The 26,966-nt window shown below is 41.4% G+C and overlaps 1 protein-coding gene across 2 annotated transcripts in view; it reads right to left on the bottom strand.

Moving 5' to 3' along the window:
- COLGALT2 (collagen beta(1-O)galactosyltransferase 2) overlaps positions 1-26,966 on the bottom strand; it is a 118,780-nt gene that overhangs the window by 32,639 nt on the left and 59,175 nt on the right. For both annotated transcript variants that reach the window (XM_043567994.1, XM_043567993.1), the window contains exons 2-5: positions 12,340-12,450; positions 9,420-9,537; positions 6,827-6,961; positions 2,420-2,624 (exon numbers count right to left, since the gene is read on the bottom strand). In XM_043567994.1, coding sequence (XP_043423929.1) covers positions 2,420-2,624; positions 6,827-6,961; positions 9,420-9,537; positions 12,340-12,450 — 569 coding nt within the window. The remainder of the gene's footprint in view (positions 1-2,419; positions 2,625-6,826; positions 6,962-9,419; positions 9,538-12,339; positions 12,451-26,966) is intronic.

Raw genomic sequence — 26,966 nt, 5'->3', positions numbered from 1 at the left:
GGTTAAGGAGCAAGGTCTGCGGTAAGATGGGCCGGCCGGTAACATGTAGAGCCTTTAGTTCCTTTTGGACATTTAAAAAGTGATACTTCAGAGGATGAAACACAGCTAGGGAGCTTCACAGCGTGAGAAAAAGAGAACACAAATTATCTTTCATCAAGACTCTTGCGAGGGAGAAGGGAAGCGATTTGCTTTGGATGTCAGAAAGGAAAAGCATCCATGGGCTGTGCAGGACTCCCAGGCTCATTCTTATCTCTCTTGGAAATACTTTAAGAGAAGTTCAAGTGCCACCATGGGAGCCACAGGACTATCAGGAAAGCTCTTTCCTTCCCCCAAATGACAGTGATTCTTTCCTGCTTGACTCCCGGACCTGTTCACGGTTTATACCACCCATGTGACCCTCAGGTTTCCCTGTTTGACAGCTATTACTCATGCCTCCACATATAAAGATCTTATCTCCCCAAGTAGCACAGAGCCTAACACGATCCTAGGTACAAAGGCAAAACCTAGAGTATCGATTCCCTCTCCTTTCTTTTCTACCTCCTCTCTCCCCAACTGAATCGCCAAACAGCTTTGGGCCTCTCCACCTTCAATGTCCTGGGAAGGCCTAAGGGGAGTGTGACCACTAAGAAATGAAGTCTGAGTGAACAGGCCACGGACAGGACATTGCTGAAAAATTCCTATCCAGCCTGTGTCACTCTTCCAGCCCCAAATACAGTTGTTGGTTGAAAAACTACATCATAATAATTTAGTGCATGGTCACAAAACACCTCATGCAATGACTGTAAATGAAAACTCTGTTAGGCAAGGACCATTATTGTACTTCTGACTAGTTCACTTTCTTGGAACACCCTTACTGCAAACTCTGAAGCCAAGGGACTGGCACACTGAAAGGAATGAGAAGGCCCTGAGTCTGCTTCCCATCCTGGAGAAGTCAGAGCAAATCACAGGCCATGTTAAAAGAGGCAGTTTCCATTAACACTGACGCAAGAACCTTCATGAAAACTCTCAATCCAGATGAGGATAAGAACCCTGCTTTTGCCTTGACACGGGGATAAAGAATGCCTACACCGGGCCAAAGGGTCTAAATGGCTCTAGCAGCCAAGGGAAAATAGCCTTCCACATGTCTACCAAATATTCTCATTCCTACCAAATCTACAACTGCTGAGTGGGACACCTATGGCTTTAAAGATAGCCTGACCTGTGAGCTGTGGCTTGAATTTGTATTAACATTCTCACCTGCCAGAAAGCTGTCTCAGCTGCCTGGGGTCCTGATCTCACCCACCCTAACTTATACGGCCACATGAGTTTATTCACCATTCACCTACTTTCTAAACTCGCTTCTGCTGGCACTTAAGTAGCACATTTCTGGCTCATTGATGATGGGACCTGACTTCTCTCAGGAAGGTCTGAAATACAGCTTTGCTTCAGGAATGTCGTGGAACTTCCTGTTGAATTGCTTTCGTGAATTAAGTCCTCCCTGACTGCATGTGCAGGGTGGCACAAGAGAAAAAACTTAGCCTCCTACTGACTTGTCTTCCTCAAAAAGCCCGTACAGGCTGACTCCTCCTAAGTCCCACCAATGGAAATGCTTCCCAGTGGTTCTTGAAAGACTTAAGTCTGGCTCTGCCTTTCCTTCCATGAGTACTGTGGCAGAGGCTGCTAGGTGCCTCCGTAAGTCTGTCCTCTCCTCTTTTGGAGTAAGAGAACTGAGGTTCTAGACTGCATAAAGAGCACATTCTGAGCCTCGCTTACAGCTACGTGTTGACCTGTGACTAAGTTCTGGCTAACGGGATATGCATGGAAGCAGTATGTTCAACTCCTTAAATGAAGAAGTGCCTTCCCTCTCTGGCTTTTACTTAATGGCTACAATGCATCCATACTGATGAGACATCTTGGATCATACAATTAAGGACGACACCTCATGGAGGATGGGGAAGCAACAGAGAAGCCTGGGTCTCTGAAAACTTTGGGGAACAGAGCCACTGTACCAGCTAAGACTTTTTAAAGAAGAAATAAACTTCTGATTTTAAAGTCTGGGGTCTTTGCCAGTGTTGTTTTGGGCCACTGTCACAGTTTCTTAATTAATAAAAAAATTCCTTGTAGTGAACAAAATGATACAGTAGCACTATCGAGAACCAATCACCTGCTCATGGCTCTCCCCACGGGCACTGTCTTCCCAGCACTCAAAAAGAAGAGAGTGGATTTCTGGGGAGGGGCCGGCCCTGGCTCTTGGTCATTGGTGCTCACCTGGACAACGATAAAGAGGGTGCTGGTATGGTTACCGCAAACAACTGTCCCTAATACTGCTTGGGGAAAAAAAGCTTTATATAGGACTGTTGTATAATAAGATGCACAAAACAAAGGAGCTGGTTAGCTGCAGTGTTTCCATGGTGATGGAACAACTGAACATAAACAGTACCTGCTTGCCTGCTGGAGAAGGCAAAGACGATAATGTCATCAAAGGTCCAGGTGTAGTCCTGGTGCGGGGGATAGAACATCAGCTTGCCAGAGGCTTCCTTCCTGAGGTCAATTAGGAACGTGGAGTGAACCATGGGGACGGGGAAGCAGCCCAACCTCTTCCATTCTCTAATCTGAAGGTAGTCTGGGGTCCGTTTATAGAAGCCCTGGAAAAGAGAAATAGGTGGGCTATGTTCTCCAATCTGAGGGCTTCATCTTTCCCCGTCTTCTGCCAGGCGGACTCCTCCTAAGTCCCCACCAGTTAAGGAGAAGTCCCCGAGCAAAGTCACTGCCCCTCTTCTTATCTTGGCCTAAGGATTTCCAACTGAGTTCAAGAGATGCTATTTACATATGAAATAGTACTTCAGGGTCTTGTTTTCAGAAATAATTTGGGTTTCAGCATTATCTCTGGATTTAATGATCTTATAAAAGTACATTTTCTGTTGCCATCTGATAGAATTAAGAGGTGGTCGAGCAGGGGCGCCTAGGTGGCTCAATTGGTTTAGCGTCCGACTTCAGCTCAGGTCATGATCTCACGGTTTGTGAATTCGAGTCCCACTTCGGGCTCTCTGCTATCAGTGGGAATCTGCTTCGGATCCTCTGCTCCCTCTCTCTCTATCCCTCCCCTGCTCATACACACACACTCTCTCTCTCTTCCCAAAATAAATAAAAACTAAAAAAAAAAAAAGAACTGGTAGAGCAGAGTAGTTAAAAGCACAGGGTCCAGTGTCTAGCTGCCTGAGTTCAAATTCCACCTCAGCTACTTATCGTCTGTACGTCAGGTTACTCAACTTCGCTGTGTCTGTCTCCTCATCTGTATGACAGGAATGATGGCATTATCTGCTCCATGGGGTTGCCTCTAAAAATTAAGTATGGTAAAATCTGAAAACTGCTTAGAATACTGCCTAGCACCAAGAGAGCATCAACAAATATTGGCTAATATTAAAATCACTGTATTATATTGGCTAATGGTTTTAATTAAATATGCAAGTTACTTAAACACACAGCTAGAGGCTTCCACTGCCACTGCAGTTTCTCATTCAATATTCTGGTGAAGCTGCCACAGCTCCACACTTTTTTGGGGGGGTTCTCCTTTTGAAAGTTCCTTCTGGATGAGCACACAGGACAACCAACCCCCTTACTCTGTGGTTTTGAACACACTGGCTTGGAATGACCCAATTTGTTTTCCCCAAACCTAACTGTTCATTCAAAAGTGTTCTTTCCTCTGCTGAATACCCACTATGACTCAGGCGCTGTGCTAGATGCTAGAGACGTACCAGCAAATGGGCATCCCCAGCCTTAGCCCTCACGACGTGTGAGGCCCACTGGGGCTTACACTCCAGTGACACCAACTGTAATTTGACTATTGCCAAAGCTGAAATCTGTCCCAGAAAAGATGAAGACATATGATGTATGCGTGAAGGCGTTAAAAGTATGTGGAAGCTTTGGGGCGCCTGGGTGGCTCAGTCAGTTAAGCGTCTGACTCTTGATTTCGGCTCAGGTCATGATCTCATGGTTCATGAGTTTGAGCCCCATGTCCTTCTCTGTGCTGTCACATAGGGATTCTCTCTCTCCTTCTCTCCCTTCCCCTCCCTCTTTGTCTCTCTCTCTCCCTCTCTCCCCCTCTCTTTGTCTCTCTCTCAGAATAAATAAACTTAAAAAAAAAGGTATCTGGAAGCTTTGAAGGGCATCTTGAAAAATGTTTTAGGCGACAGCATGCTCACGGAATGAGTGTCAGGCTTCACAAAGCCAGCACTCTAAAGGGCACCCCACTCGGTGGTTACAGAAGTTCCCACATGGTCGCCATGTTTTATGGTCACCCATTCTGTTGTGATGTCAGGACCCACACATGAGGCACTGCAGCCACTTCTACTTTCTGACATTCCCTTCGGTGCCTAGAGAAGTGTTCTAGCTGAGCCAGCTAGAATGGATTGTATGCGATAAGGTCTATGAAGACACTTTGACAACTGTAATTCGTTATATGAAGTAGTATTATTACTACAATTTAAAAAAAATTATTTTGGGGGGCAAGGGGCAGAGGGAGAGGGAGAGAGAGAGAATCCCAAGCAGGCTCCACACTGTTGGTGCAGAGCCCAACACAGGGCTTGAGCTCACGAATAGTGAGATCATGACCTGAGCCGAAATCAAGAGTCAGACGCTCAACCAACTGAGCCACCCAGGCACCCCATATTACTACAATTTTTTATTAGCCTTTAACTTAAGGTTTACTTACATCTTTCAATTTATGAGCATTCTTTCAAGGGATAAAGGAAAGACTGGTTCTTTGAAGGACTGCTAAGGACACGTGTGAAATACAAAGTTCTAGACTACTTAGGAACAATATTTTCAGAATGAGAATTTTGGAAAACTTATGATGATGAGTCACTGAATATCCTGAGAGTGAGGGGAAGGAAGCAGAGAAAATAAGAGAGAGAGAGAACGAATTAATATGCCTCCTGCAGACAGGCAGAGGTGATAGAGGTCTTTTTTGACAAAAAATGAATGTTGTTGGTAATAATTCCTGTTCTTGGCCAGACAACGCCAGGGTCATTTTGTGTTTAAAGCCTCTGGAAACCAAGACCTGCCTTAAGCTTATGAAGTCATTGGCTGTTTCTGTTCCCACCCTAGCAGAAGACTGACTGAGGATGGTAGAAAGCCAAAAAAAAAAAAGGAGAAAAATTAGAATTGCCCCTAAGTTGCTCTCTATTTTACTGTGCAAAATAAGTGAGCACATTTCTCCTGTTTGCTTTTAATGATTAAAGCAAATAAGGAGATAATAAAAGCCTAGAGGCTGTAGTTACTAAAGCAATCCACCCTTGTTCCTGGTGTCAATGCAGAACTCATTAAAAACAGCCCTTGAGTGACTCTACCATGGGAAACACCGCACATTATTAACTGAGAATGTATGAATTTAGATGAACTTAATAAAACATTTTCTCCCCAAGGAACCGAATGTCTTTTATACGTATGAACTTAATGTCTCCTTAAAAGAGATGTGGGTAACACGCATGCAAAATCTGTAGCAACTGCAGGAAACATTTATAACCAAAGAGGGATGCTTCACCCAGCAGTGTGCTAGAGCCACTGTGTGTTACATTTTCAGAAATTTTGCAAGCCACTTGACATTTTGGTAGCTTCAAATCTGTAAAAAAAAAAAAATCATACGATTTCCCACCATTCTAAAACACCACAGACAGTGGCTTTGCATATGTTAAATAATTGTATCAAGTGGCTATACGGCAATGACTTCACCTTTCCCTTGCTTCAACAACATTTAGGTTGTTTGCATGGTGGGAGTCCCAACCTGGTGCAAACTGCCACATGCTGCCAATCAGGGCTTTTCCCCAGCAGAGAGGCAGTTATTAAACATTTCTCGGCACAACATTGGACTCATTCTGTATCCAAAACCAAACCAAATATAAAAGAAGGACTCAGACTTTAGCCCTTTTAACATGAGAACACATTTAACATACATTTTTCCCTCTTAGCACATCTTTATTCCATATTGATACATACTATCTCCATTAGTTTAATTTATCTCTTTATCTAATTTATTAACTAAAGAGTAAAAAAATGTAACCAGCCAGACATTCTAGACTTTGAAGATTTTACAAAGGAAAAGAGAGATGATGAAACTTTAAAATTTTATTTTTCCCTTGAATTTTGTAAAAACAAGCCACACAGCAGTTCTGATTATTAAGATGTCTTTGGAAATATATTTGGCAACATGTATCAAAGGTCATCAACATATTTATTATTACTCTTTGACTCAGTAATTCTACTTTTAGGAAGCTGTCCTAAGGCAATAATATTAAACACAGAAAAATGTACAGTAATCATCATGGTCATTACAATAGCTGAAAGTTGTGAACAACTTAAATATTTCTGAAACTAAGAGAAAGGTTAAGTAACTTGGTGATACCGTTATTAAAAACATGTGAGCTGTTATCCATGATGTTAGAGTGGTGGGAATTCACATAATTTTTTTTGTACCTTTTTCCATTTTGCAATTTTTCTACAGTGTTCTTACGTTACTTTTAACAACGCCAAAATCCCTAATTAAAAAAAAAAATCCCATAATCAGGGAGGCAAAAAGTACAAATACCAGTACACTTTATTGGTTAATTTAAAGCATCTAAGGCTAAGCTCGTTAGAATATTTGCTTCATAACTCATTAATACAAAATTATATATTAGTTATTATGTATTGGACCTGGATTCACCTCCTTTCCTGAACATGCTTGTTCCCATAACAGTGACACACATGTTTTAAGGGAGGAAATGAGACAAGGGTGAATAGGGCGATGGTTGACAGCATGGCTGCCTTGTTAAAACTCAATGTCTTATTAACTCATTAGCCAAAGACTTGCCTGAGGTGTGATTCCGCACCAGAAATTAGAGTACAGACCCCGAGACTCCAGCATGGGTGCCACAATGGTTTTGTTTTCTGCAATCATTAGATTGAGGGTCTGTGGATTAGTTAGGAAGTTGTCAACATCGATGAACTAGGAAAAGAAGAAGAAGATGTCAGGCGAAAAAGTACTTTTTAGTAACGGGTTCAAGACAAATCTGACACTTCTGAGGGATCACAGAAACTTGCTCATGAGACACAGAACAAGTTATCTATGCTCTTCTTATTGAAACCTGTTGAAGCTGGATGGTATTCATTCAGGCACATACATTTAGACTAACTCCCTCATGTCTAGCTCTGCCTAAGGCACTAAGCAATAAATTGGGGTTACCATACTGGGTACAACAAGCACCCAGCCTACACCTTGGTTAGTGGTTATTAACCACTAACAGCTCCCAAGAGCTCTTAAAGATTCATCCCCAAGCACTCATTCAGTGCCTAGCCTAGGTACAAGTGAACAGACTTATTTAGGTTGTCTTAATCATGCCAAAATGGCCCCAAACAGATCCATCAATGCCATTTTAATGTTACAAGTAGAATTTTTGCTGAAAGTACATTATATCAACCCACGAAGCTGTTTCCCACTCTCAGAAGAAGCCCATGTTAACACTGATTCATTTACAGGGATAGTTTAGCCATAGAGCTTATTATATAAAATAAATAATCTCACTGAACTGTACACTTAAAAATAACTAAAATGATAGATTTTATGTTATGTATATTTTACCACACACACATACAAATAATCAGAAGCTTTCATTCTGATGATAGTCTGTTTACCAAGAAAATGTGATTCATCATTTGTGTGCTTTAACGACATTTAAACAGCTTTACAATATTAAATATCATCAACTTGAAGACTTATATGAAATTATTTGTCTTGAAAGGTTGCATGTGATAAATTATTGGGATGGTTTTTGTTGTGGTTATGGGTTGGGGGTGGACCTAGGTGAAAAGTATTCCTTTTAGGAATTAGAGTTCAGTGATAGAGAGCAGATATTGACAAGTCTAATGAAACAATATTGTCTTTGCTTTTTTGGTGTTATTGCTAGTGTTGTACTGGAAAACGTTCACCAAAAGAACTAAATGGGTTTGGGGTGCTACAGATGAAGAACTTGATTCCCATAAACTTGTGAAGAAAAAAGCCCCTGTCAATTTTCAGAAGGGAAATGGGCCTGCAGCTCCTTGCTGCCTAGGAAGCTGTCCTCTCTTCCAATTAAGATAGGTTCCTGGAGGATAAGGACAGAATATAACATAGGTTCCTGATAATCAAGTCAAGTATTTTTCTGGACCACTCTAAGAAAGTTCTAAGAAAAGTGATGGAACCTTTTCATGGAGAGAAATTCTTCATGAGAACCCAGAATAATTGGGAGCAACCCGGAAGTCAAGCAAGAGACACCATTACCCTGCCGCGCCCTGACCGCTTCTTTAACTGGGACATTTCTCAGAGTTGTTTGTGCAACTGGTAGCCTTTAGGGATGAGGTGACATATCTTCCCAGAGAAAGAGCAGGTTTGCTTACTGCTTGCTATAGAAGCATTGGGCTCCCTGAGCTCTGGGTTCCTCAGCTGCAACACAAAACCACTGTATGCAGAACATCCATCTAAGCCAATACATCACTTGTGTGATGCCACAGGCATGCTGGTGGATGTGCTGCTTGTTGTAAGTAATAATCCTTTGTATTAAAAAAAAAAAAAAAAAAAGAAGGGATTCCATTCCCCCAAATCACTCAGGAGCAAGAGTTTCAGAGCTGTTAATTTGACTTTTCTTTTTTATAGAATTAATTTCTTATATCTGAAAAATTTTCTACAAAGTTAAGAATCTTTAAATTTCTTTGGCTCAATTGTTTCAGAGTCCGACTTTGGCTCAGGTCATGATCTCATGGTTCGTGGTTTGAGAGTCTTGCATCAGGCTCTGTCCTGACAGCTCAGCGCCTGGGGCCTGCTTTGGATTCTGCGTCTCGCTCTCTCTCTCTGGCCCTCCCCTGCTCTTGCTGTGTCTGTCTCTCAAAAATGAATACACATTATAAAAAAATGTTTATATTTCTTGGGGCCCCAGTCAGTTACATGTCTGACTTTGGCTCAGGTCATGATCTCGGGTTTGTGAGTTCAAGCCCCCCAAAGGGCTCTCTGCTGTCAGTGCAGAGCCCGCTTCAGACTCTCTGTCTCCCTCTCTACCCCTGCTCCGCCTCACATATGCTCTCTCTCTCCAAAATAAATAAACATTAAAAAAAAAGAAAAAGAAAGACTTCTATTTCTTTACCCAGATCATTCCCTATGAACTAAAAGGATTCAGAATTTTTAATATTTTTAATAATCCAGGAGCTTCTGTGCCTCCTCACTGAAAAAGCATGTCAGGGATGGGTCTGAGATAAAATCCAGGTACCCCAAAATTAAGTTCCCCAGGTTATCCCTTGTGCCTTTATTAAAAAGTGGGGGAGGTGGTTCCTAAACAAAAGATGGTTTTAATTTCTTCCACGGTGCTAGATTGTGAACAATTGATTTGGACACATTCTACATAACATTTGTCAAGAAATCAAACATCTGTTTTTACCAGAATGTAGTCTGACCATTGTTCCCTCGCAGTTCGAAGGGCTGCCTGCCGCAGTTTCATCACATGGGCAAACCGGGAGCCTGGCCAATGCTTTGGTCCAATTTCATCAGGGTAAGATCTAAAATAATAATAATAACAGCAATAATAATAGGTTATAATTATTGAGTGCCTATATATTCCAGGCTCTGTCCTAAATGTTTACATGCACTAACTCATTTCAACTTCCATCAGCTCTAGGGGGTAGATGCTATTTTTGTTATCATCTTCCTCATATTACAGATAGAGAAGGAGGGATTAAGTAACTGGTGGCTTACTATGCACAAGAATCCTCATATGAGGGGCACCTGGGTGGCTCAGTCAGTTGGGCGTCTGACTCTTGATTTCGGCTCAGGTCATGATCCCAGGGTTGTGGGATAGAGCCCCGCGGTGAGCTCTGCACTAAGTGCAGAGCCTGCTTGGGATTTTCTCCTTCTCTTTCTCCCTCTGCCCCTCTCCCTTGCACATTCTCTCTCTCTCTCTCTCTCTCTCTCTCTCTCTCTCTCTCTCAAATAAAAGAAAAGAAAAAAGAAAAAGAAAAAAAAAGAATCCTTATATGAAATATTTCAGTGGGTTCTAAGAAGAACCCACTGAATCCTTACAAGGTTAGTACCACCATTCTCTCCAATTCACAGATGAGGAAATTGGTATAGACTGGCTAAGTCATTTGTCTAACACTACATAGTTAATAAGGGGCACCGTCAGGATTTGAATCCAGGCGTAACCGCAGAGCTCATGTTCCTAAGCACTTTTCAAATATATTCTGCCATCAAATAAATTTAAAAACCTGGGGGCATAAAATATGAGTTTCCCAGAAAAAAACAAAGGTTACATTTACTTGGTCAAGTATCAGTAAAGAATTTCATAGAGCCTAACACATTGATCTATCCCAGGTAGAGTGAGAATGTGGAGCAGATATAATGTCATTGGAATCTCTATCAACATCCACAAAACAGTCAGGCCACATCAGCAAGTGGGTTGGCACCCCCTCAAGAACACTTCTGAAGGCTTCCAACTGGTATGGGGATTGATACTATCACAGTAGCCCCAATCTGGCCATCATTTCAAGTTCTTGTAGCTGTGCTGGCAGTACATTTGTGTTAGACAATGGAAAACCACAAAAACAATGAGAACGTAATTATAGAAATAAGATTAATAAACCTATGTATGCACAGGAATGCTCTAAGATGTCTTTGCAATTATTGCTTCAGTGAAAACCGGTGGAAGTCCTGTTTTTCTCAATATATTGCCCCCAAATGCCTTCACTAATATTTTTCCCATTGACCTTGGCATACCATATATTTAGTCAAAACCTGGGTACAGAGAAAATGACCAGGGTACAAGGTAGGTACATAGTCTTTTCAGCCATTCTAATCAGGCCAAATTCCAAAAAAGCATTCAAAATCTTTTATAGTGTTCAAATTTCATTGTTAACCTCTGCTTGATATGTGGACCATATGCTGGGATTTGAGATATATATGTGTATACATATATAGTAAAACTATTATCTCAAAAGGAACAAAACCCAAAAACTTGTTCTGGAATGACATTTATTATTATTATTATTATTATTATTATTATACAAATTTGGCTTTCAACAAATGACTTATCCTGGGCAAAAATTCAGGCAACTCAATTGATTCTACTTCTACAATTTCTTAAGCTAGAATTGCAGTGGCCTTGGGAACATTTACAATAGTCAGTTTTAAATACACTTGTTCATGTTGTCACTCACTCATTTGTTCATCCAACAAGTATTAATTTTGTGCCTGGCAAGAACATTGCACTGGGGAAAAATATGAAGTATTTGCATACTGTAAGCTCTGCCAAAAGACCCAAAACTTACTTAGAAAAAAGTGCATAAATTACATAGTTAATTAACAAAGTTAGTTAAGCGTATTGCCGTGTCAAAAAGGATGAAGTAGAAAATACCAACACGCATGTCGAGAGAAAGGTAGATTTTTGTAACTGGAAAGATTAGGAACAGCTAAGTGGGGTTTGGCATAAAATTTGGTTTTGAAGACAGAACGGGCCTTCCTGAGGAAAAAACCTGCATGAGTAACGGCCTCACGTTGAAAATACAAGGAACATTCTAGACAAAGCAGTTTCCTTTTTGGAAGAAGCAGGCAATATGGATGCATAGCTGTTGGTGTTAAGTTCATGGAGTCTTTAAAACATAGAAAGAAGTCTGAGAATACCTCAGTTCAAAAACTGAGAATATTCATTTCAAATACTGAACTTTGTTCTGTGGGTATTGGAGAGCCATTGGAGTCCTTTTAACAGAGAAATTAAACCATGTCATTAGGGTTTTAGTTAAATTGATTTGACAGTATGGTATGTAGAATGACCTTGAAGGTGGAAACAACTAAGAAATTACTATGGTTTCGGGAGGAAGTAACCTAAATGTCCATCAGTAGGGGACTGATTATTCATTATCATTATGTACCTCCGTACAATGAATACTAAGAAGTCATAAAAATAATGAAGAACCCCCTTAATTATCACTATGGAATGATTATGAAAATATGATAAATAAAAAAAGCAAGGTATATATATAATTTATGCCAAATTTTCACTATGATCCCATCAAATACAAAATATTTATACATATATGTAAATAAATAATATAACTATTTTACCATGTATGCTGGGGCAATTTATTTGTGAACTAAGGAGAACCTGAACTTGGCTGGTAGCTGCAAGAGTAAAGAGGAAGAGAGAAATGTGAAGCTCTGTCAAAGGAAGAAATGGCAGGTCCTTGTAACTTCCTAGGTACAGAGACAACCAAGAAGTCATATGTGCCTCCAAGATTAGACCCCTGCCTGGCTGGAAAACTGCTTAAGGGAGTAGGGATAAATAGTTCACAAAATGTCTTGCTACTCACTCTGGTTCCTCCATAGGCCTCCACTCCACATAGTGATAGAACCGCTGTACATTTTTCAACCACTCCCTGAGTATTTCTGTTGTATTATCCACATTGTGATCCGTGGCCACCCTGCGTGAGAGAAAGAACAATACATCTCAGTAACCATCCAAAGAAAGAGGGGGCTAATCCCAAAGAGCCTGGGTTATTTGAAAGGTGAATGGCCAGTTCTGGGGGAAGAAATGTATATATGAAAATGATATCCCTCATGGTCCAAACGAGACAACGGATTTCTGAAGTGAGAGATACTGCTTAAAATCATTTTTGTGTCATTAGTTCCTTAAACAGGGCTCGGCCAATAGTAGAATCTGTAAGTGGTTATACTAAAATTGTATAAGCAGAAAATGAATTAAGCCACAGTAGGCTAAGCCAGAGTAAGTTAGCCAGAGTAGGCTAACTAATCTTTTTGGAAATTTTCTTTGGCTTCATTTTTAGTTATCCAAGAAGTAAACTCTGTCTTTTAACATCCCTAACAACAATCTCAATTTACACAATAATTCAGTTGCATTTTCCTCTCAAGTTTGTTTTCGGATCACAGCAAAATTGCTAATCGGTGGTACTGGCATTACATACACTCGAGAGGAAGGTGACGATAATGATTCCCGATATGAAACTGAAAATCTAAGGTATTTTTACCTATTTTGGATTAACATTACCATTACTTACACAAAAGAGAGTACCTTCAGAAGTCTTCAAATAATGTATACAAAACTTGTTTCTACCTTAAAAGTTTAACAAACCAATCTGCTTATAAAGGAATTTAACTCAGTTATTAGAACAAAATCTTTTTAAAATTGTATCACAAAAAGAATTCATGCTGTATATAAGACATCTAAAACAAAGTTATAAAGAACACCTAAAAAGGAAGAGATGATCAGTCAATTGGAAAAGATGAAGAAAGAAAGAATTATAATCTTGACATCAAATAAGGTGGAATTCTGGCCAAAAAAAATACTAAATATGACAAAGAAGGATACTTTATAATGGTAAAGGACATAATTCACATCAAGAAAACAATAAATGTGAATTTCCATGTACCTTCATATAGTACAGGGGCTGGCAAACTTTCTTTAAGACCAAGATAGTAAATATTTTAGGCTCACAGGCCAGACACTCCTTGTTGCAAATACTTATAACTCTGCCTTTGTAGCAGAAAAGCCGCCATAAGTGGTATGCAAATGAATGTTCATTGCTGTATTCCAATAAAGCTTTATTTACAAGAACAAACAATGGATCTACAGGCTGTAGTTTGTCGACCCCTGACAACAGAAACTATGGAGACTTCAAAGAAAAACAGGAACATTAATAAGAGATGTTAGGGGCGCCTGGGTGGCGCAGTCGGTTGAGCGTCCGACTTCAGCCAGGTCACGATCTCGCAGTCCGTGAGTTCGAGCCCCGCGTCAGGCTCTGGGCTGATGGCTCAGAGCCTGGAGCCTGTTTCCGATTCTGTCTCCCTCTCTCTCTGCCCCTCCCCCGTTCATGCTCTGTCTCTCTCTGTCCCAAAAATAAATAAACGTTGAAAAAAAAATTGAAAAAAAAAAGAGATGTTAGTATACCACTTTCTTGTTTTAAAGATCTTATTTATTATTATTTTTTTTAATGTTTATTTTTGAGAGAGAAAGAGACAGAGCAAAAGCAGGGGAGGGGCAGAGAGAGAGGGAGAGACAGAATCCAAAGCAGGCTCCAGGCTGTGAGCCGTCAACACAGAGCCTGATGCAGGGCTTGAGCCCAGGAACCGTGAGATCATGACCTGAGTCAAAGTTGGACACTTAACCAACTGAGCCACTCAGGAGCCCCAAGATTTTATTTTTTTAAGTAATCTCTGTACCCAACGTGGGGCTTGAACTTACAACCCGGAGATGAAGAGTCGCATACCACACCACTTTCAGTAGAAAATGGTGCAAACGGGAGGAAGTAAGTATTACAGAGAATCTATAGAACACAGTGAGACTATGCTTTCTTCTCATGTACATGTGGAACATTCACAATTGACCAACAATTACACTACACAGAAGCCTCCACAAAATTGAAAGAAGATATTCTCTGATAATAAAGTAATAAAACTAGAAAGTGGTAATAAAACAAAAAAATTCTGTTAACAACTCTCTATTAAATAATCAAGGCAGAAAGTCCAGAAGCATAAAACAGGAAAAGAGTAGAACAAATAAATTAAAATGTTTCTTTTTTAAAAAATGTTTTAGTTTTGGGGCACCTGGGTGGCTCAGTTGGTTAAGCATCTGACTTTGGCTCAGGTCATGATCTCGTGGTTTGTGAGTTTGAGCCCCTGTGTTGGGCTCTGTGTTGACAACTCAGAGCCTGGATCCTGCTTTGGATTCTGTGTCTCCCTCTCTGCCCCTCTCCCGCTCATGCTCTCTCTCTCTCTTTCTCAAAACAAATAAATATTAAAAAATTTTTTTAAATGTTTTATTTTTGTAAAATTCCAGTATAATTAACATACAGTGTTATATTAGTTTCAGGTGTACAATATAGTGATTCAACAATGCTATACATTACTTAGTGCCTATCGTGATGTGTACTCTGAAGCCTCTTTGCCTATTTCACCTATCCTCCCATCAACCTCCCCTAAAATTTTCAGAAAAATTAACAAAACAGCCATTTATTAATCTAATCAAGATATCCCAGGAATATAAAATAATTGACAAGGATGAAGGGAATATGATTGATATGAAAGAAATTATTTTAAAAATCACAAGCAATTACTTTTCACAACTCAAAAACTAAATTTAAAAACTGGATATAATGGAGGATTTCCTAGGAAGATGCATGTTAACAGAATTGACTTCAGTAGAGATGTAAAACTTAAGCAGAACAATTACCAAGGAAGAAGTAAAGAAAGAGAAAAAAGAAAACATTAGGCCCAGACGGTTTCCTGGTAGAATTCTCCCAGATATCCTAATATAGTAGATATTTCCAATGCTATGTAGCTTGTTCTCCAGAGCTTAGGAGAAGAAAATGAAAATTCCAAGTTCTTTTAATAATGCAAGTTTCCATCAACTGACGAATGGATAAAGAAATTGTGGTTTATATACACAATGGAATACTACGTAGCAATGAGAAAGAATGAAATATGACCTTTTGGAGCAACATGGATGGAACTGGAGAGTGTGATGCTAAGTGAAATAAGCCATACAGAGAAGGACAGATTCCATATGTTTTCACTCCTATGTGGATCCTGAGAAACTTAAAAGAAGACCATGGAGAAGGGGAAGGAAAAAAAAAAATGGTTAGAGAGGGAGGGAGCCAAAATATAAGAGACTCCTAAAAACTGAGAACAAACTGAAGGTTTATGGGGGGTGGGAGGGAGGGGTGGGTGGGTGAGGGTATTGAGGAGGGCACCTGTTGGGATGAGCACTGAGTGTTGTGTGGAAACCAATTTGACAATAAATTTCATATTAAAAAAATAATGCAAATACGATATTAATATCTAAATCTGAGGAAGACACACACGCACACACACGCAGGTTCAGACCAATATCTTTTAATGAATATGCCACAAAAATCCTAAATAAAGTATTAACAAACAGAACCCAACATCCTCTTAAGAAAACATTATATAGCATAGCCTAGGATTATTCATTATAAAAGGAAACCCATTAATACAATTCACTATATTAATGGACCAAGAAAAATCATATGATTACTTCTGTAAATGCTAAAAAGGTCTTTAATAAAATTCAACATCTATTCCTGATTTTTAAAAACCACACTGAATAAAACTAAAACAGTAACGAAGGGAGGAAGGAAGGAAGGAAAGAAGGAAGGAAGGAAGGAAAGGAAGAAGGGAAGAAGGCAGAAAGAGTAAACAGAAGAGTCATGGGAAGATAGAAGTGTCTGAGATTCTTCAAAGGGAGTAAAAACGCTTCGATTTTATGGGCAATTCAGCAGTCCCTCCTGGAAGGAAAAGCCATGGGCATTAGCAGCAGCAGCAGGGGTTCCCTGGGAACATGGCCTTGATAAGAGCAAAAGAAGAGAAGCGAACAGTGGTTACTTCTTCCATATATGGCTATTTCAGTAAATAGGACTTTGTTAAACACAATCTATGATGGCTCTTGTTCTCCCTACCTGAGCTTTTGGAAGTCACTGCTACTCCCAAAGTAACAAAAATCTTTAAAGGAGTGAATATTCAGAAGTGCTCAAGAGAAAACAATAAATTGTTAAGCAAAGCATAGTGAAGCCCCATGTTATATAGAGAGTAAATTTCTGTAAAACACCAAGTAGCTTGAAACTACGGGACTTAAGCCATAAGGTATAGAAAAATGGGGGATCGAGGCATATGACTATTTGAAAATCTCACTTTACAAGATCAGATATCTGAACTAAAACTAGCCTTACCGAAAATATTATTCCCAAAAAAAAAGAAAATCTGGAGCTGATGCCAATGGCCAATCCAATCTCCTTTCAAGTCTCTTCAGGTTAGAATCAGCTCCTCCTTTCAGGAGAAGGTCCAGGAGAGGAGGAGACCCGCAGACACACTTGGAAATTCCACTAACCAGATGGGGAGTGAGGTGATGTGTGCAGCTGTTGAGGGACATGTGCAGTGTTGTGACACCAGGTGGTCACTTTCAGATGAAAATGGGATAATAAAAGGAGGCAGGAAAGCGGGCCAGAAAGCAACATGGAAGAGGCCATGGGCCCCATCTAGCTTGCGATTGTGCTGAGAAGTGAAGAATCTCAGACTGTCGCTGACAATCATGTCCACTGTGATACATGGCCACAAGCCACCAGCCAAGTAGCCATGAAGGGCACTTTGAGAGTCAACCCATTCATCTCACTGCATGAAGCATGGGTAGAGCAATTCCTGAATTGGAGGATTAACTCTAATGCACATTAGTCTTTGCTCAAGATACTAGAACAAGAGTAAGTTAAACCAAACAAGATAAAAAAAACATCTTGACTGCAGTGTTAGCCAAAAGTTATGGGAATTCTACATGCTTGTCCAATTACTATAAATAGTGTGGGCAAATTCACACAGCATCTACTTCTTTCCTTGGTTGCTGTTTCTTCATTACACTTTGCCCTGCCTACATCGATGCATCTCCTCACCATTTTAACAAAGTTGGTCTCATTGTATGAAAATTATTTTCCCGGTGTACGACTAAATAACTCCAGACTCTGCCCAAGTATCCACTACTAACAAACATCCTTAGAAATGAGCTTCTTGGATGTATTTAAAAGTGGATGTGTCTAATTAAAAACAGGGGCATGTGGGTGGCTCAGTTGGTTAAGCATCCGACTTTGGCTCAGGTTCTGATCTCACAGCCCGTGAGTTCAAGCCCTGCATTGAACTCTGTGCTGACAGCTCAGAGTCTGGAGCCTGCTTCGGATTCTGTGTCTCCCTCTCTCTCTTCCCCTCCTCTGCTCACATCTATTTCTCTGTCTCTCTCTCTCAAAAAAGTAAATAAAACATTAAAAAAAAAAAAGACAACAGAAACACAGATTTGAAATACTCTCCTTCTTGAGTGCAAAGAATTTCCTGTTCAATTACTTCCCCAAACTGTTAAGATTCTTTTTGTTCTCAGGCTTCGTGGCAGATGAACAAATTCTCCAGATGTGGTCGGAGGTCCATGCACACCGGTCTTTGATCTCCTGCCCTGTTCCAGGGGAAGAGCAGCGCTGACCACACCAGCCCACTGAGGAAGACTTGCCATCCCCCCTCAAGACAAACTGCTCTGTCCCTCCACGCCCCTGGCACAGGCGAATAAACAGAAACCCAGGGAGACACTCTAACTGCTGCCTTTTTCATCCCTCTGACCAAAAATGCGTTTCCGTTCGAATCCACAATCACGAAAGCACACGGGCGCTGGTCTACACAGAGGGCTGGGGAGAGAGATAGCAACGGCCCAGATGTGAGGTCCCGGGGGGAAACACAAGTCTCGAGTGAACAGCTCTATTTTCAGAGCCCTGGAGAACCGTGTGGTGCCTACCCTGCTGCAAGTCTCCACAAGTAACTAGACACAGGAAAGGCCTGCAGCTGGGAAGGCTTTTCCCATCAAGCTAAGAAACTGAGGGGTCAAGATGTATGATCCCCTTCAGGGAAAGCCCAGGCATGTCACCCCACAGAAAGCTCCTTCCAGTCCCATAGAAACTGAGCCTTGGGTCTGCTAGCCTTCTCCCTTCCAGCCAGAAAAGGCACCCAGCAAGGTAACAGACATCACTCAAGGGCTCCTTGAAGAAAACAAATGTGTGAAGAGACATCTGGAGAGGTGATTTGCCTACGATTTACAGTTGCTTACATCAACAGCCTGCTTCCTCTCTTCCCTGGGTCTCTCTGGCTCAGGATGAGATAGTAAGGTGAGCTCAGCTCTTGAGTCATGCCAGTCCTCACATAATTGATTTTCTTGGAAGGTCACCATGCGACAGTGGCTTCTCTTTAGCTCTAAGAAGTACCAGGACCTGCCGGCCATGAAGAGGTCTGCCTCCACCAGGAGAGCTGTGGCCCTGATTCACCTGTGGTGCTCGCGGTCGGTCGCCTCTCTGTCCATTGGTCCTTGCTGGCTTTCTTTTGAGCTAGTATTCGAAATGGAAGAGCTGATATAAACAAGTATATTGTAATATACTTTGTTAATGAAAATGATAAAATGGTGTATTGACAAGCTGGGACACTTGTGACCTCTTTAATTGTGTCTCCTTCAAAATTTTGTTGCTTCTGGTACAGTAAAGTGTGGAAGAACATTAGGTACATGTTTATGCTGGGGCTTGGGAGAACTTCCAAATTTCCTAGAGCAGTTTGTGGATTGTATGGGAAATGGGGAGCAGGTGTAATGGATGACACCCACGGAAGCCACTACCTGATGACACTTGCAAGTGATTGTCCTTAACATCACAGGCATAATGACACTTTGAACGGTGTAGAGATGCACACGGTTGGACTTAGAAGTAGCAGTATTGGCTTTATGTAATAAAGGAAGCATTTAAAAAAAAAAAAATCCACTCGGCTTCAGAGGAAAGTCTGGGCCATTACTCACCAGAATGCTGCCTGCGCCTCTACTTTCTGGTTCTGCTTCTAGTTCCTATTTCCTGTTCTCTAGCTGTGCACATCAGCAAAGGCCCACGAGTCTCAGATTCAAAGTCAAATGAGGAAAAAGAGAAACACATACTGCAAATACCATCAACACCACAGTGCAGGGCATCTCCTTGGTCAATGAATTTCCCCGGGGCCAGCAAGTGCATTGTCACTGTTACAGGGAAAAGTGAGAGTTCATGGAACAGACCAGTAAATAAACATGTCTGCAGGATGATATGATTTCACTAGTCGGCTGGGCCAAAAGAAAAATATTGAGATTTCTCTGGCAATGTCTAAACACACTGACATTTCTCCTTGTTCCAGAAGGTCAGTTTTCTTTCCTCAGTCTTGGCTCTTAAACTAACAGCCAACTTGAAATAATTAGAACTGACTCATTTATTTTTACCACAAGTCCTTCCGAGGTTGTGAGGGCTAAACTCACATTGGTAAGTGTGGGGCCACTGGAGCCATATTGAGGATGCAGACTGGACCTTGCAGCAGGTGAACCACAGATGTTGAGGACGTGGTCCTCCCGATTACTTGCATCTGCACTGACCCTTAGGGAATGTTCTCAGCTTCCTGCCACCCCAGAAAGCCCAGACTTCTAATGCTACGGAACAACAGGGCTGCAATCGGTGGGCCAGGACAAAGGCGACAGTGCGCAGTGCTTGATATTTGCTACCCCAGAACCTGCAAAATACAAACCCCAGAGGCTCAAGGGAATGGTGATGGAATGAACAACGAGGTTAGTCATCACCCAGACGATTCACACCATGACTAGTAAGTTGGCAAAAGTGAATTTTCCAACTTGGGACTTCAAAAACTGAACTACCTTCTGAACTTGTTTTCATCCAGCAAGGAAGACTCATGGATGTAGAAAATAAAGAGTTCACACCTAAAAATAAGATTCCACTTTTTGAAGCAGACAAATTTATTTTTGTCATCAAAGTCCCACCACCTCTTTCTCTGCTCTCAGGCGAAGCCTCACCAAGTGCTCTGCCAAGGGGAAGAGATATGCTTGGCCACTTGGCAAAATATGCTGATAGATTCCTGCTTCTTGCTTACTGTGTAGAGCTGTTTAAAGACCTAGAATCTGTCTGCTGGGTGAAAACTAGATCTGAATATGGTTAAGGAGATGGACGTGGACCAGGGGCTGGGGATTTCTCCCAACGAAAGCCTTTTCCTAGGTCCTGCCACATCAATTAGCAGCAGCTCCTCCCAAGGAACTAAGGAATCAGGAAAACTCACTTCTCACGAAACCCTCCTCACCAACAAAATAAATGTTTCTACTCCCTCCACATCCTTCCTCCAGATGTCCCATTTAATCGCAGAAACAATCACAGGCATTGCACATCTGAAGACTGGATAAGAGTGATATAAAAGACAAACAAAAACAAAACAAAACAAAACTCTGTTTCTGAGAATACAGTCAACCAAAGAATCAATTTCATTCCTAAAGGATAGGAAAAGGAAATGGTAAAAATTGCCAACTGACCAGTGAGAAGTCAATTCAAGAGCCCAACGCCATCGTACTAAAGTGAAGATGAACTTAATCAAACATGTTACAAATGAGTTATTTCTTGACACTTTGGATTCTGAGATATAGTTTGCCTCTCTTGGTGTTAAGAACCCCTCACCTGTGGACAGGCACTAGCCCATTCTGAGCCTTATAATTACATCGCCCCATGTTACAGAAGAGAAGGCTGAGGATGAAAGGTTATGACTTGCTCAAGTCATGCAAAGGGTGGATGTCAGAGCCTGGACTTTTCCTTCGGATGCCCCATCCCAACCCTAGTGCAGACTTCCCCCACTGCACTCACCTGTCAGATCGGAAGGAATTCTATGCGTTGCCAAGGACATTGATCAAGAGGACCAGAATGATCATCTTAGAATGAAAGATTGGTCCCCGTTTCCAGAGACCCCTTGTCATACTGGAATATGTTCGTGCCTAAAAGTCCTGCCTAAAAGTTCTTGTAGGATATAAACAGGCTTTTATTTCTAAACCCTGGATATCTGACTTCTCTGGGAACAATGGAAAACCTAACCTTTCTGGGCACACGTTCTAGCATGGCAACAGTCTGATGGAGCCCGCGTGTGTCCCTTCTCTCACACTCTTGGCTCAGACATAGTCGGTTTCACTCCTTGTCATTACAGTGTTATAATGCACAATGTTACATTGGCTTCAGGTGTACAACATAGTGATTGGACAGCTCTACACTTATGCTGTGCTCGCCACAAGTGCAGCCACCATCTGTCACCAAGCTTTGTTGAGGTTCATTTCAGCATAATTTTCCTTGGAGTCAAAACTCTTGGAATTCTATGAAAATATCAGCAGCAGTGTCTGAGACAAGATAAATATGTTTCTCATTTGTGTAAATACTCTTCTTCCTGTTTTTCTTCTCCTTTGCCCTTTGTTTCTTCTTCCCGTTATTTTTCACCCACTCCTCATTTCCTCTTTTCTCTTCCTTGCTGGATTTTCCAGTTCTTTTAAGTTTTTCATTATGTGGGTGTGCCCTGAAGAAACGGAATTACTAGTGGAATATGTTCCTGCATGGTCAACTAGAGACCTGATACTAAAGAGAGGACACACAGGATCCAGGGACACATTCTCCTGGAGCCCCAAAGCTCTCTACCCCCCAAACACCTCAGGCTAGATGGGATGCCCCAAATCTGTAATTACACATCGATTCTCTGCCCACACTGCCAGGATTGCCTTGCTCCTGCATTGTGATTATCCGTTTCTCCGTCTTTCTTCATTACCAGATTCTCTTCCCTGAGGACAGGACTATGCCAGCACCTAACAGAGTTTACTGTGTAAAACAGGCACTAACCGGGGCGCCTGGGTGGCGCAGTCGGTTAAGCGTCCGACTTCAGCCAGGTCACGATCTCGCGGTCCGTGAGTTCGAGCCCCGCATCGGGCTCTGGTCTGATGGCTCAGAGCCTGGAGCCTGTTTCCGATTCTGTGTCTCCCTCTCTCTCTGCCCCTCCCCCGTTCACGCTGTGTCTCTCTCTGTCCCCAAAATAAATAAACGTTGAAAAAAAATATTAAAAAAAACAGGCACTAACCATGGGCCTGATGAATGAATGAATGAATGAATGAACAATTCAGGAAAACTTTTCCCAATAAAATCCAAATGCCTATAAAGCCTGAGCATAGATAACATCAAGGAATGAAATTGACTATGTCTGAGCTAAGAGTGTGAGAGAAGGGACGCATGTGGGCTCTATCAGACTGTTGCCATGCTAGAACATGTGCCCAGAAAGGCTAGATTTTCCACTGTTCCAAGAGAAGTCAGATATCCAGGTTTTAGAGATAAAAGTCTGTTTGTATCCTACAAAAAGTTTTAGGCAGAACTTTTAGGCATGAACGTGTTCCAGCATGACAAGGGACCTCTGGAAACCAAGGACCCAACACAAAGGCCACATTATTTCAGCTCTGAATAGCCACGGTCCATCCATCTGTGCACACTCAGGACACACAGTTCAATAATTAAATATTTCAAATACGGCTGGGAGGGGAGCAATAATACCACTCCACTGCTTTCACAAACAAAGGAAACATTTCCAATAAAAAAAAGGAAAGACAAACATGCACAGTTGGACAAGGTCTAAATATTTTTTTCAGTCTAATAGCAATAGGATCAGAAAAAAGAAAAAGCAATGATCCAGACAGTATGGAGTGGGTACGCTTCCCAACAAATATCATATATAACCTCTCTTTGCATAGCAAATAAGGCATACTGATTGCCCATTCAAAAAAAAATGATAGCTTCATTGAGATATAATTCACATATCTAACATTCACCCATTTAAAGCATACAGTTCAGTGGTTTTTAACTATATTCATAGTTGTGCAGCCACTGCCATGATCTAATTTCAGAACCTTTTCATCACCTCCAAGAGAAATCTGTACGCACTAGAAATCACTTTCCATTCTCCCCTGCCCCGGCCCTCGGTTACCACTGTTCTACTTTCTGTCTCTATGAATTTGCCTTTTCTGGACATTGCATATAAAGGAAATCATACAATTGTGGCCTTTTGTGTCTGACTTCCACTTAGTGTATTGTTTCCCCAGTTCATACTGCAGGATGTATCAATACTTCATTTATTTTTATGTCTGAATAATACTCCATGGTATGGATAGACCACATTTTGTTTATCCAATGATCAGCTAATAGACATTTGGGTTGTTTTACTTCTTATTTATTATGAATACTACTGTTATGAACATTCATGTACATTCAGGTGTGGACGTATATTTTCATTTCTCTTGGGATTGCTGCCCACATTTTAAATCTTACGGAAAATGAAGAAAATATATTTTATTTTCTTCTCTACCATTTATGGGCTGCACTATGTCCCAGGCAGTAACTGGGCATTTTGCATATCTCTAATCCTTATGGTAATTCTCAAGGGAGGTATTACTATGCTCATTTAACAGAGGAGGAATCTGAGGCTTAGAGACTTTCTCCCAAAGCTTATGCTCTTTTCACTTATACTTCATCTTTGACATGTATTTTTCTCAATTTCTTAAATCCCCAGTTTTCTGTTCCAGTGCAGTGAAGAAGGATCCCTTGCTCTGCCATATCCATGTACAGATTTCATGTGACATGGACAGATGCAGCACAGGAGCACAGGGACAGATGCAAGTATGCAACAAGTGTCACGTCTCAGCAGAGGAGCTGGGCAGATGCCACCAATGTAAACAGTCAGTGCTTGGGCCTGGCAGGGCAATGCCCTGGCAAAACACAGAACCCATGAGCAATGAGGTCATGATGAACTGGGGCTGGTGTGACCACAGAGAGAGTCACAGCCCAAGGACTGGGCTTGCTAAATGAGGCACCAGGGAGGACCTCACCCTTGCAGCCACTCTCCATGTGGAAAGGAAAGCCTGCTGAACTGGGCTGGAAATATGAAGGCAAAGTGGTCATTCGAGTGGGGAATCAGGAGAAAGCTCAAAGAAGTGTCCATGTTCTACACGGAAAGGTTTACTTTGACTCATTTGTTTCTGTAGACTTTTAACTGTACTTAAAAATGACAGTAAATACTCTAGTCACCCATTGATTCGGAGTTACTTGAGACTCACTATTATTTGACTAACCACATTCTTCATCAAATGAAAAAGTACCAAGCGGGGGGACATAGCTCTTCTGCCAACCAGCTCTACAACCTTAATGAATTTACTTGAACTCTCTGTACTTTGTTTTGCCATCTGTAAAATGGACTAATAACAGCTGCCATACATACCGAGTTCAGTGAGTTATTGTGAGGCACCAACAACGTGTGAAGGACCTCTCAAGAACACTTATTTTCAAAGCTGACCCTTCCCTCGCCATCTCCAACATACACACATGCGTGCGCACATGCACACACACACACACACACACTTTCAAATAAGAAATTAGACAGCCTGTTGAGGTGGCTCTTAAGATGTATATAACAAAGCTCAACAGGTGTATTTAAGGTGAACAAACCAGAACTACCACAGTCTACCAGTTTTTCGGAAGAAAAAATAGGCGTGCCCATTTAAATACGGAGAATATGAGAGAACAGTGTGGCAATGACTGCTAACTGTCTCAGTATTGGTCTTCCTCTTCTTCCTTAGTAATAGAATGTTTAGCTGCGCCTGTGACCAACCAACTTAAGTAGCACGTTGCAAGCTCCACAAGAGCAGGGATGTTTGTCTGTTCTCTTCGCCACTCTATCCCTAGCACTGACAAGACTGCCTAGGACATAGTATGTGCTCAACAAATATTGATTGAATGGTTCCTTCCTCATCAAACTGTAACCCAAGAACTGTGACAACCTCTGCATGCCTCTCTCAGTTTGATAGACACCTGGGCATCTCCTGTGTGTCTCCTCTGTGCCGGGCATCGTGGCACCTCCTGGAAACAACATTTTGTCACTGGTGTCAAGACGTTCCTGGTTTCTCACAGTTTAAAAGGACATACAGGTGTATAAGTAAATAAATAATCATGATTGGGTGTGATGTTTGAAACAATGGGCACATAACAAGGTGTCCAAGTGCCAGAGAGGAGGGGTGGCTGAAAAGATGTGGAAGGTCAAAGGATGAGAAGCCCAAATTGAAATTTGAAGAATGAGGGGTGCCTGGGTGGCTTAGGCGGTTAAGTGTCTAACTCTTGATCTTGGCTCAGGTCATGATCTCATGGTTTGTGGGATTGAGTCCCGCATTGGGCTCTGTGCTGACATCATGGAGTCTGCTTGGGATTCTCTTTCTCTGTCTCTGTCTCTGTCTCTGTCTCTGTCTCTCTCTTTCTCTCTGCTCCTTCTTCTCCCTCCCTCCCTCTCTCTCAACATAAATAAATAAATAAGCATTTTTAAAAATTTGCAGAATGAGCAGATATTTAAAGGGAGGTGGAAGGTAGACAGAGTATTCCAGAAGAAGGAACAATATGTGTGGAGGCAGAGAGACAGGCAAACACAGGATGATGTGTTTTCAGAGCTACCTGTATTTTGTTGGCTTACAACTTACAGGTCCAGAGATGATAGATGTCCCTTGGGAAAGGGATGAGCAATGAAGATGTGTGCCCTTTTCTGGGTGGGTCCCTGGCATCTTGCCCCACTTGAAAAAATAAATGTGTGAAGAATTCTCTGAAATAATATATTTTGCCAGATTGTGAAAGATAGATTCCATAGAATCTATTCTTTGAATTCCTCAAAGGAAATGCTCAAAATACACATGAAGCATTGGTCCACTTCATTCCATTTACAGACACAGGTTCAGCTTCCATATATGATGGGTTTTCAGGGAAAAGTGTGATTTCGAACATTCTGACCCATTTTTTTCAAAACTTCATTTAGAGTTCTCAGTCCATGTGTCCAAATTTCTCGCTCCAAAACTGTGCGCAGTACACACTCATCATGTGCTTGTCGAATGGCCAAGCGAATAAATGCCTGCATAAACTGATGAACAATAAAAACACAGTGCCCATATTTACTAAGGGTCCACTACTTAAGCAAAATGCGCAGCAAATATAGCAGAATATTACTAAACCCATATACAGCATTTTGATTTTTTTTCAAAGTCATAAAACTCCTTTCTGCTATAGTACTTACTACCCCATTGAAAAAATTGGGTAGGAACATGAACAAAATCAGAAACTGTCCAACTTGCAAACTGGATTCAAGGCTGTTTTCCCACAGAATCACCTAGAATGAGACCTTGGCTCCAGCCGACGAAAAATCTCTGTCCAGTCCATCACTGTTACCGGATACCTGTTGTTTTGGTTCCAGTAATAACACTCTCAGCCAGCTTAGGAGGGAGAGAGAAAATGTTTGCCTTGAATTTACCTGCTTTGGAAAGTGTTAAGTCTGGCCTCCCCACATCACTTCACTTGAGGTTTCTCCAAGGGGCTGTGGGGGGCAGGGACTAGTGTTTCAGCAGGTGTTAGATCCATGTTCATATTTTATACTCACACTCAGATGCAAATTGAAGAGTTCTAAGAAGTATTTTTTAGAGTTTTGAGTATTTTACTCTTATTCATGGTGTCAGAGGCAAACAGGAGACTATTCAGGTGGTATTTTTTTCCATCTCTATTATGGA

The sequence above is a fragment of the Prionailurus bengalensis genome, chromosome E4, assembly GCF_016509475.1.
Source record: "Prionailurus bengalensis isolate Pbe53 chromosome E4, Fcat_Pben_1.1_paternal_pri, whole genome shotgun sequence".
In the NCBI taxonomy this organism is placed as follows: Eukaryota; Metazoa; Chordata; class Mammalia; order Carnivora; family Felidae; genus Prionailurus; species Prionailurus bengalensis.
The sequence above is the reverse complement of the archived record's forward strand: the minus strand, read 5'-3'. Positions and strand labels throughout refer to the sequence as shown.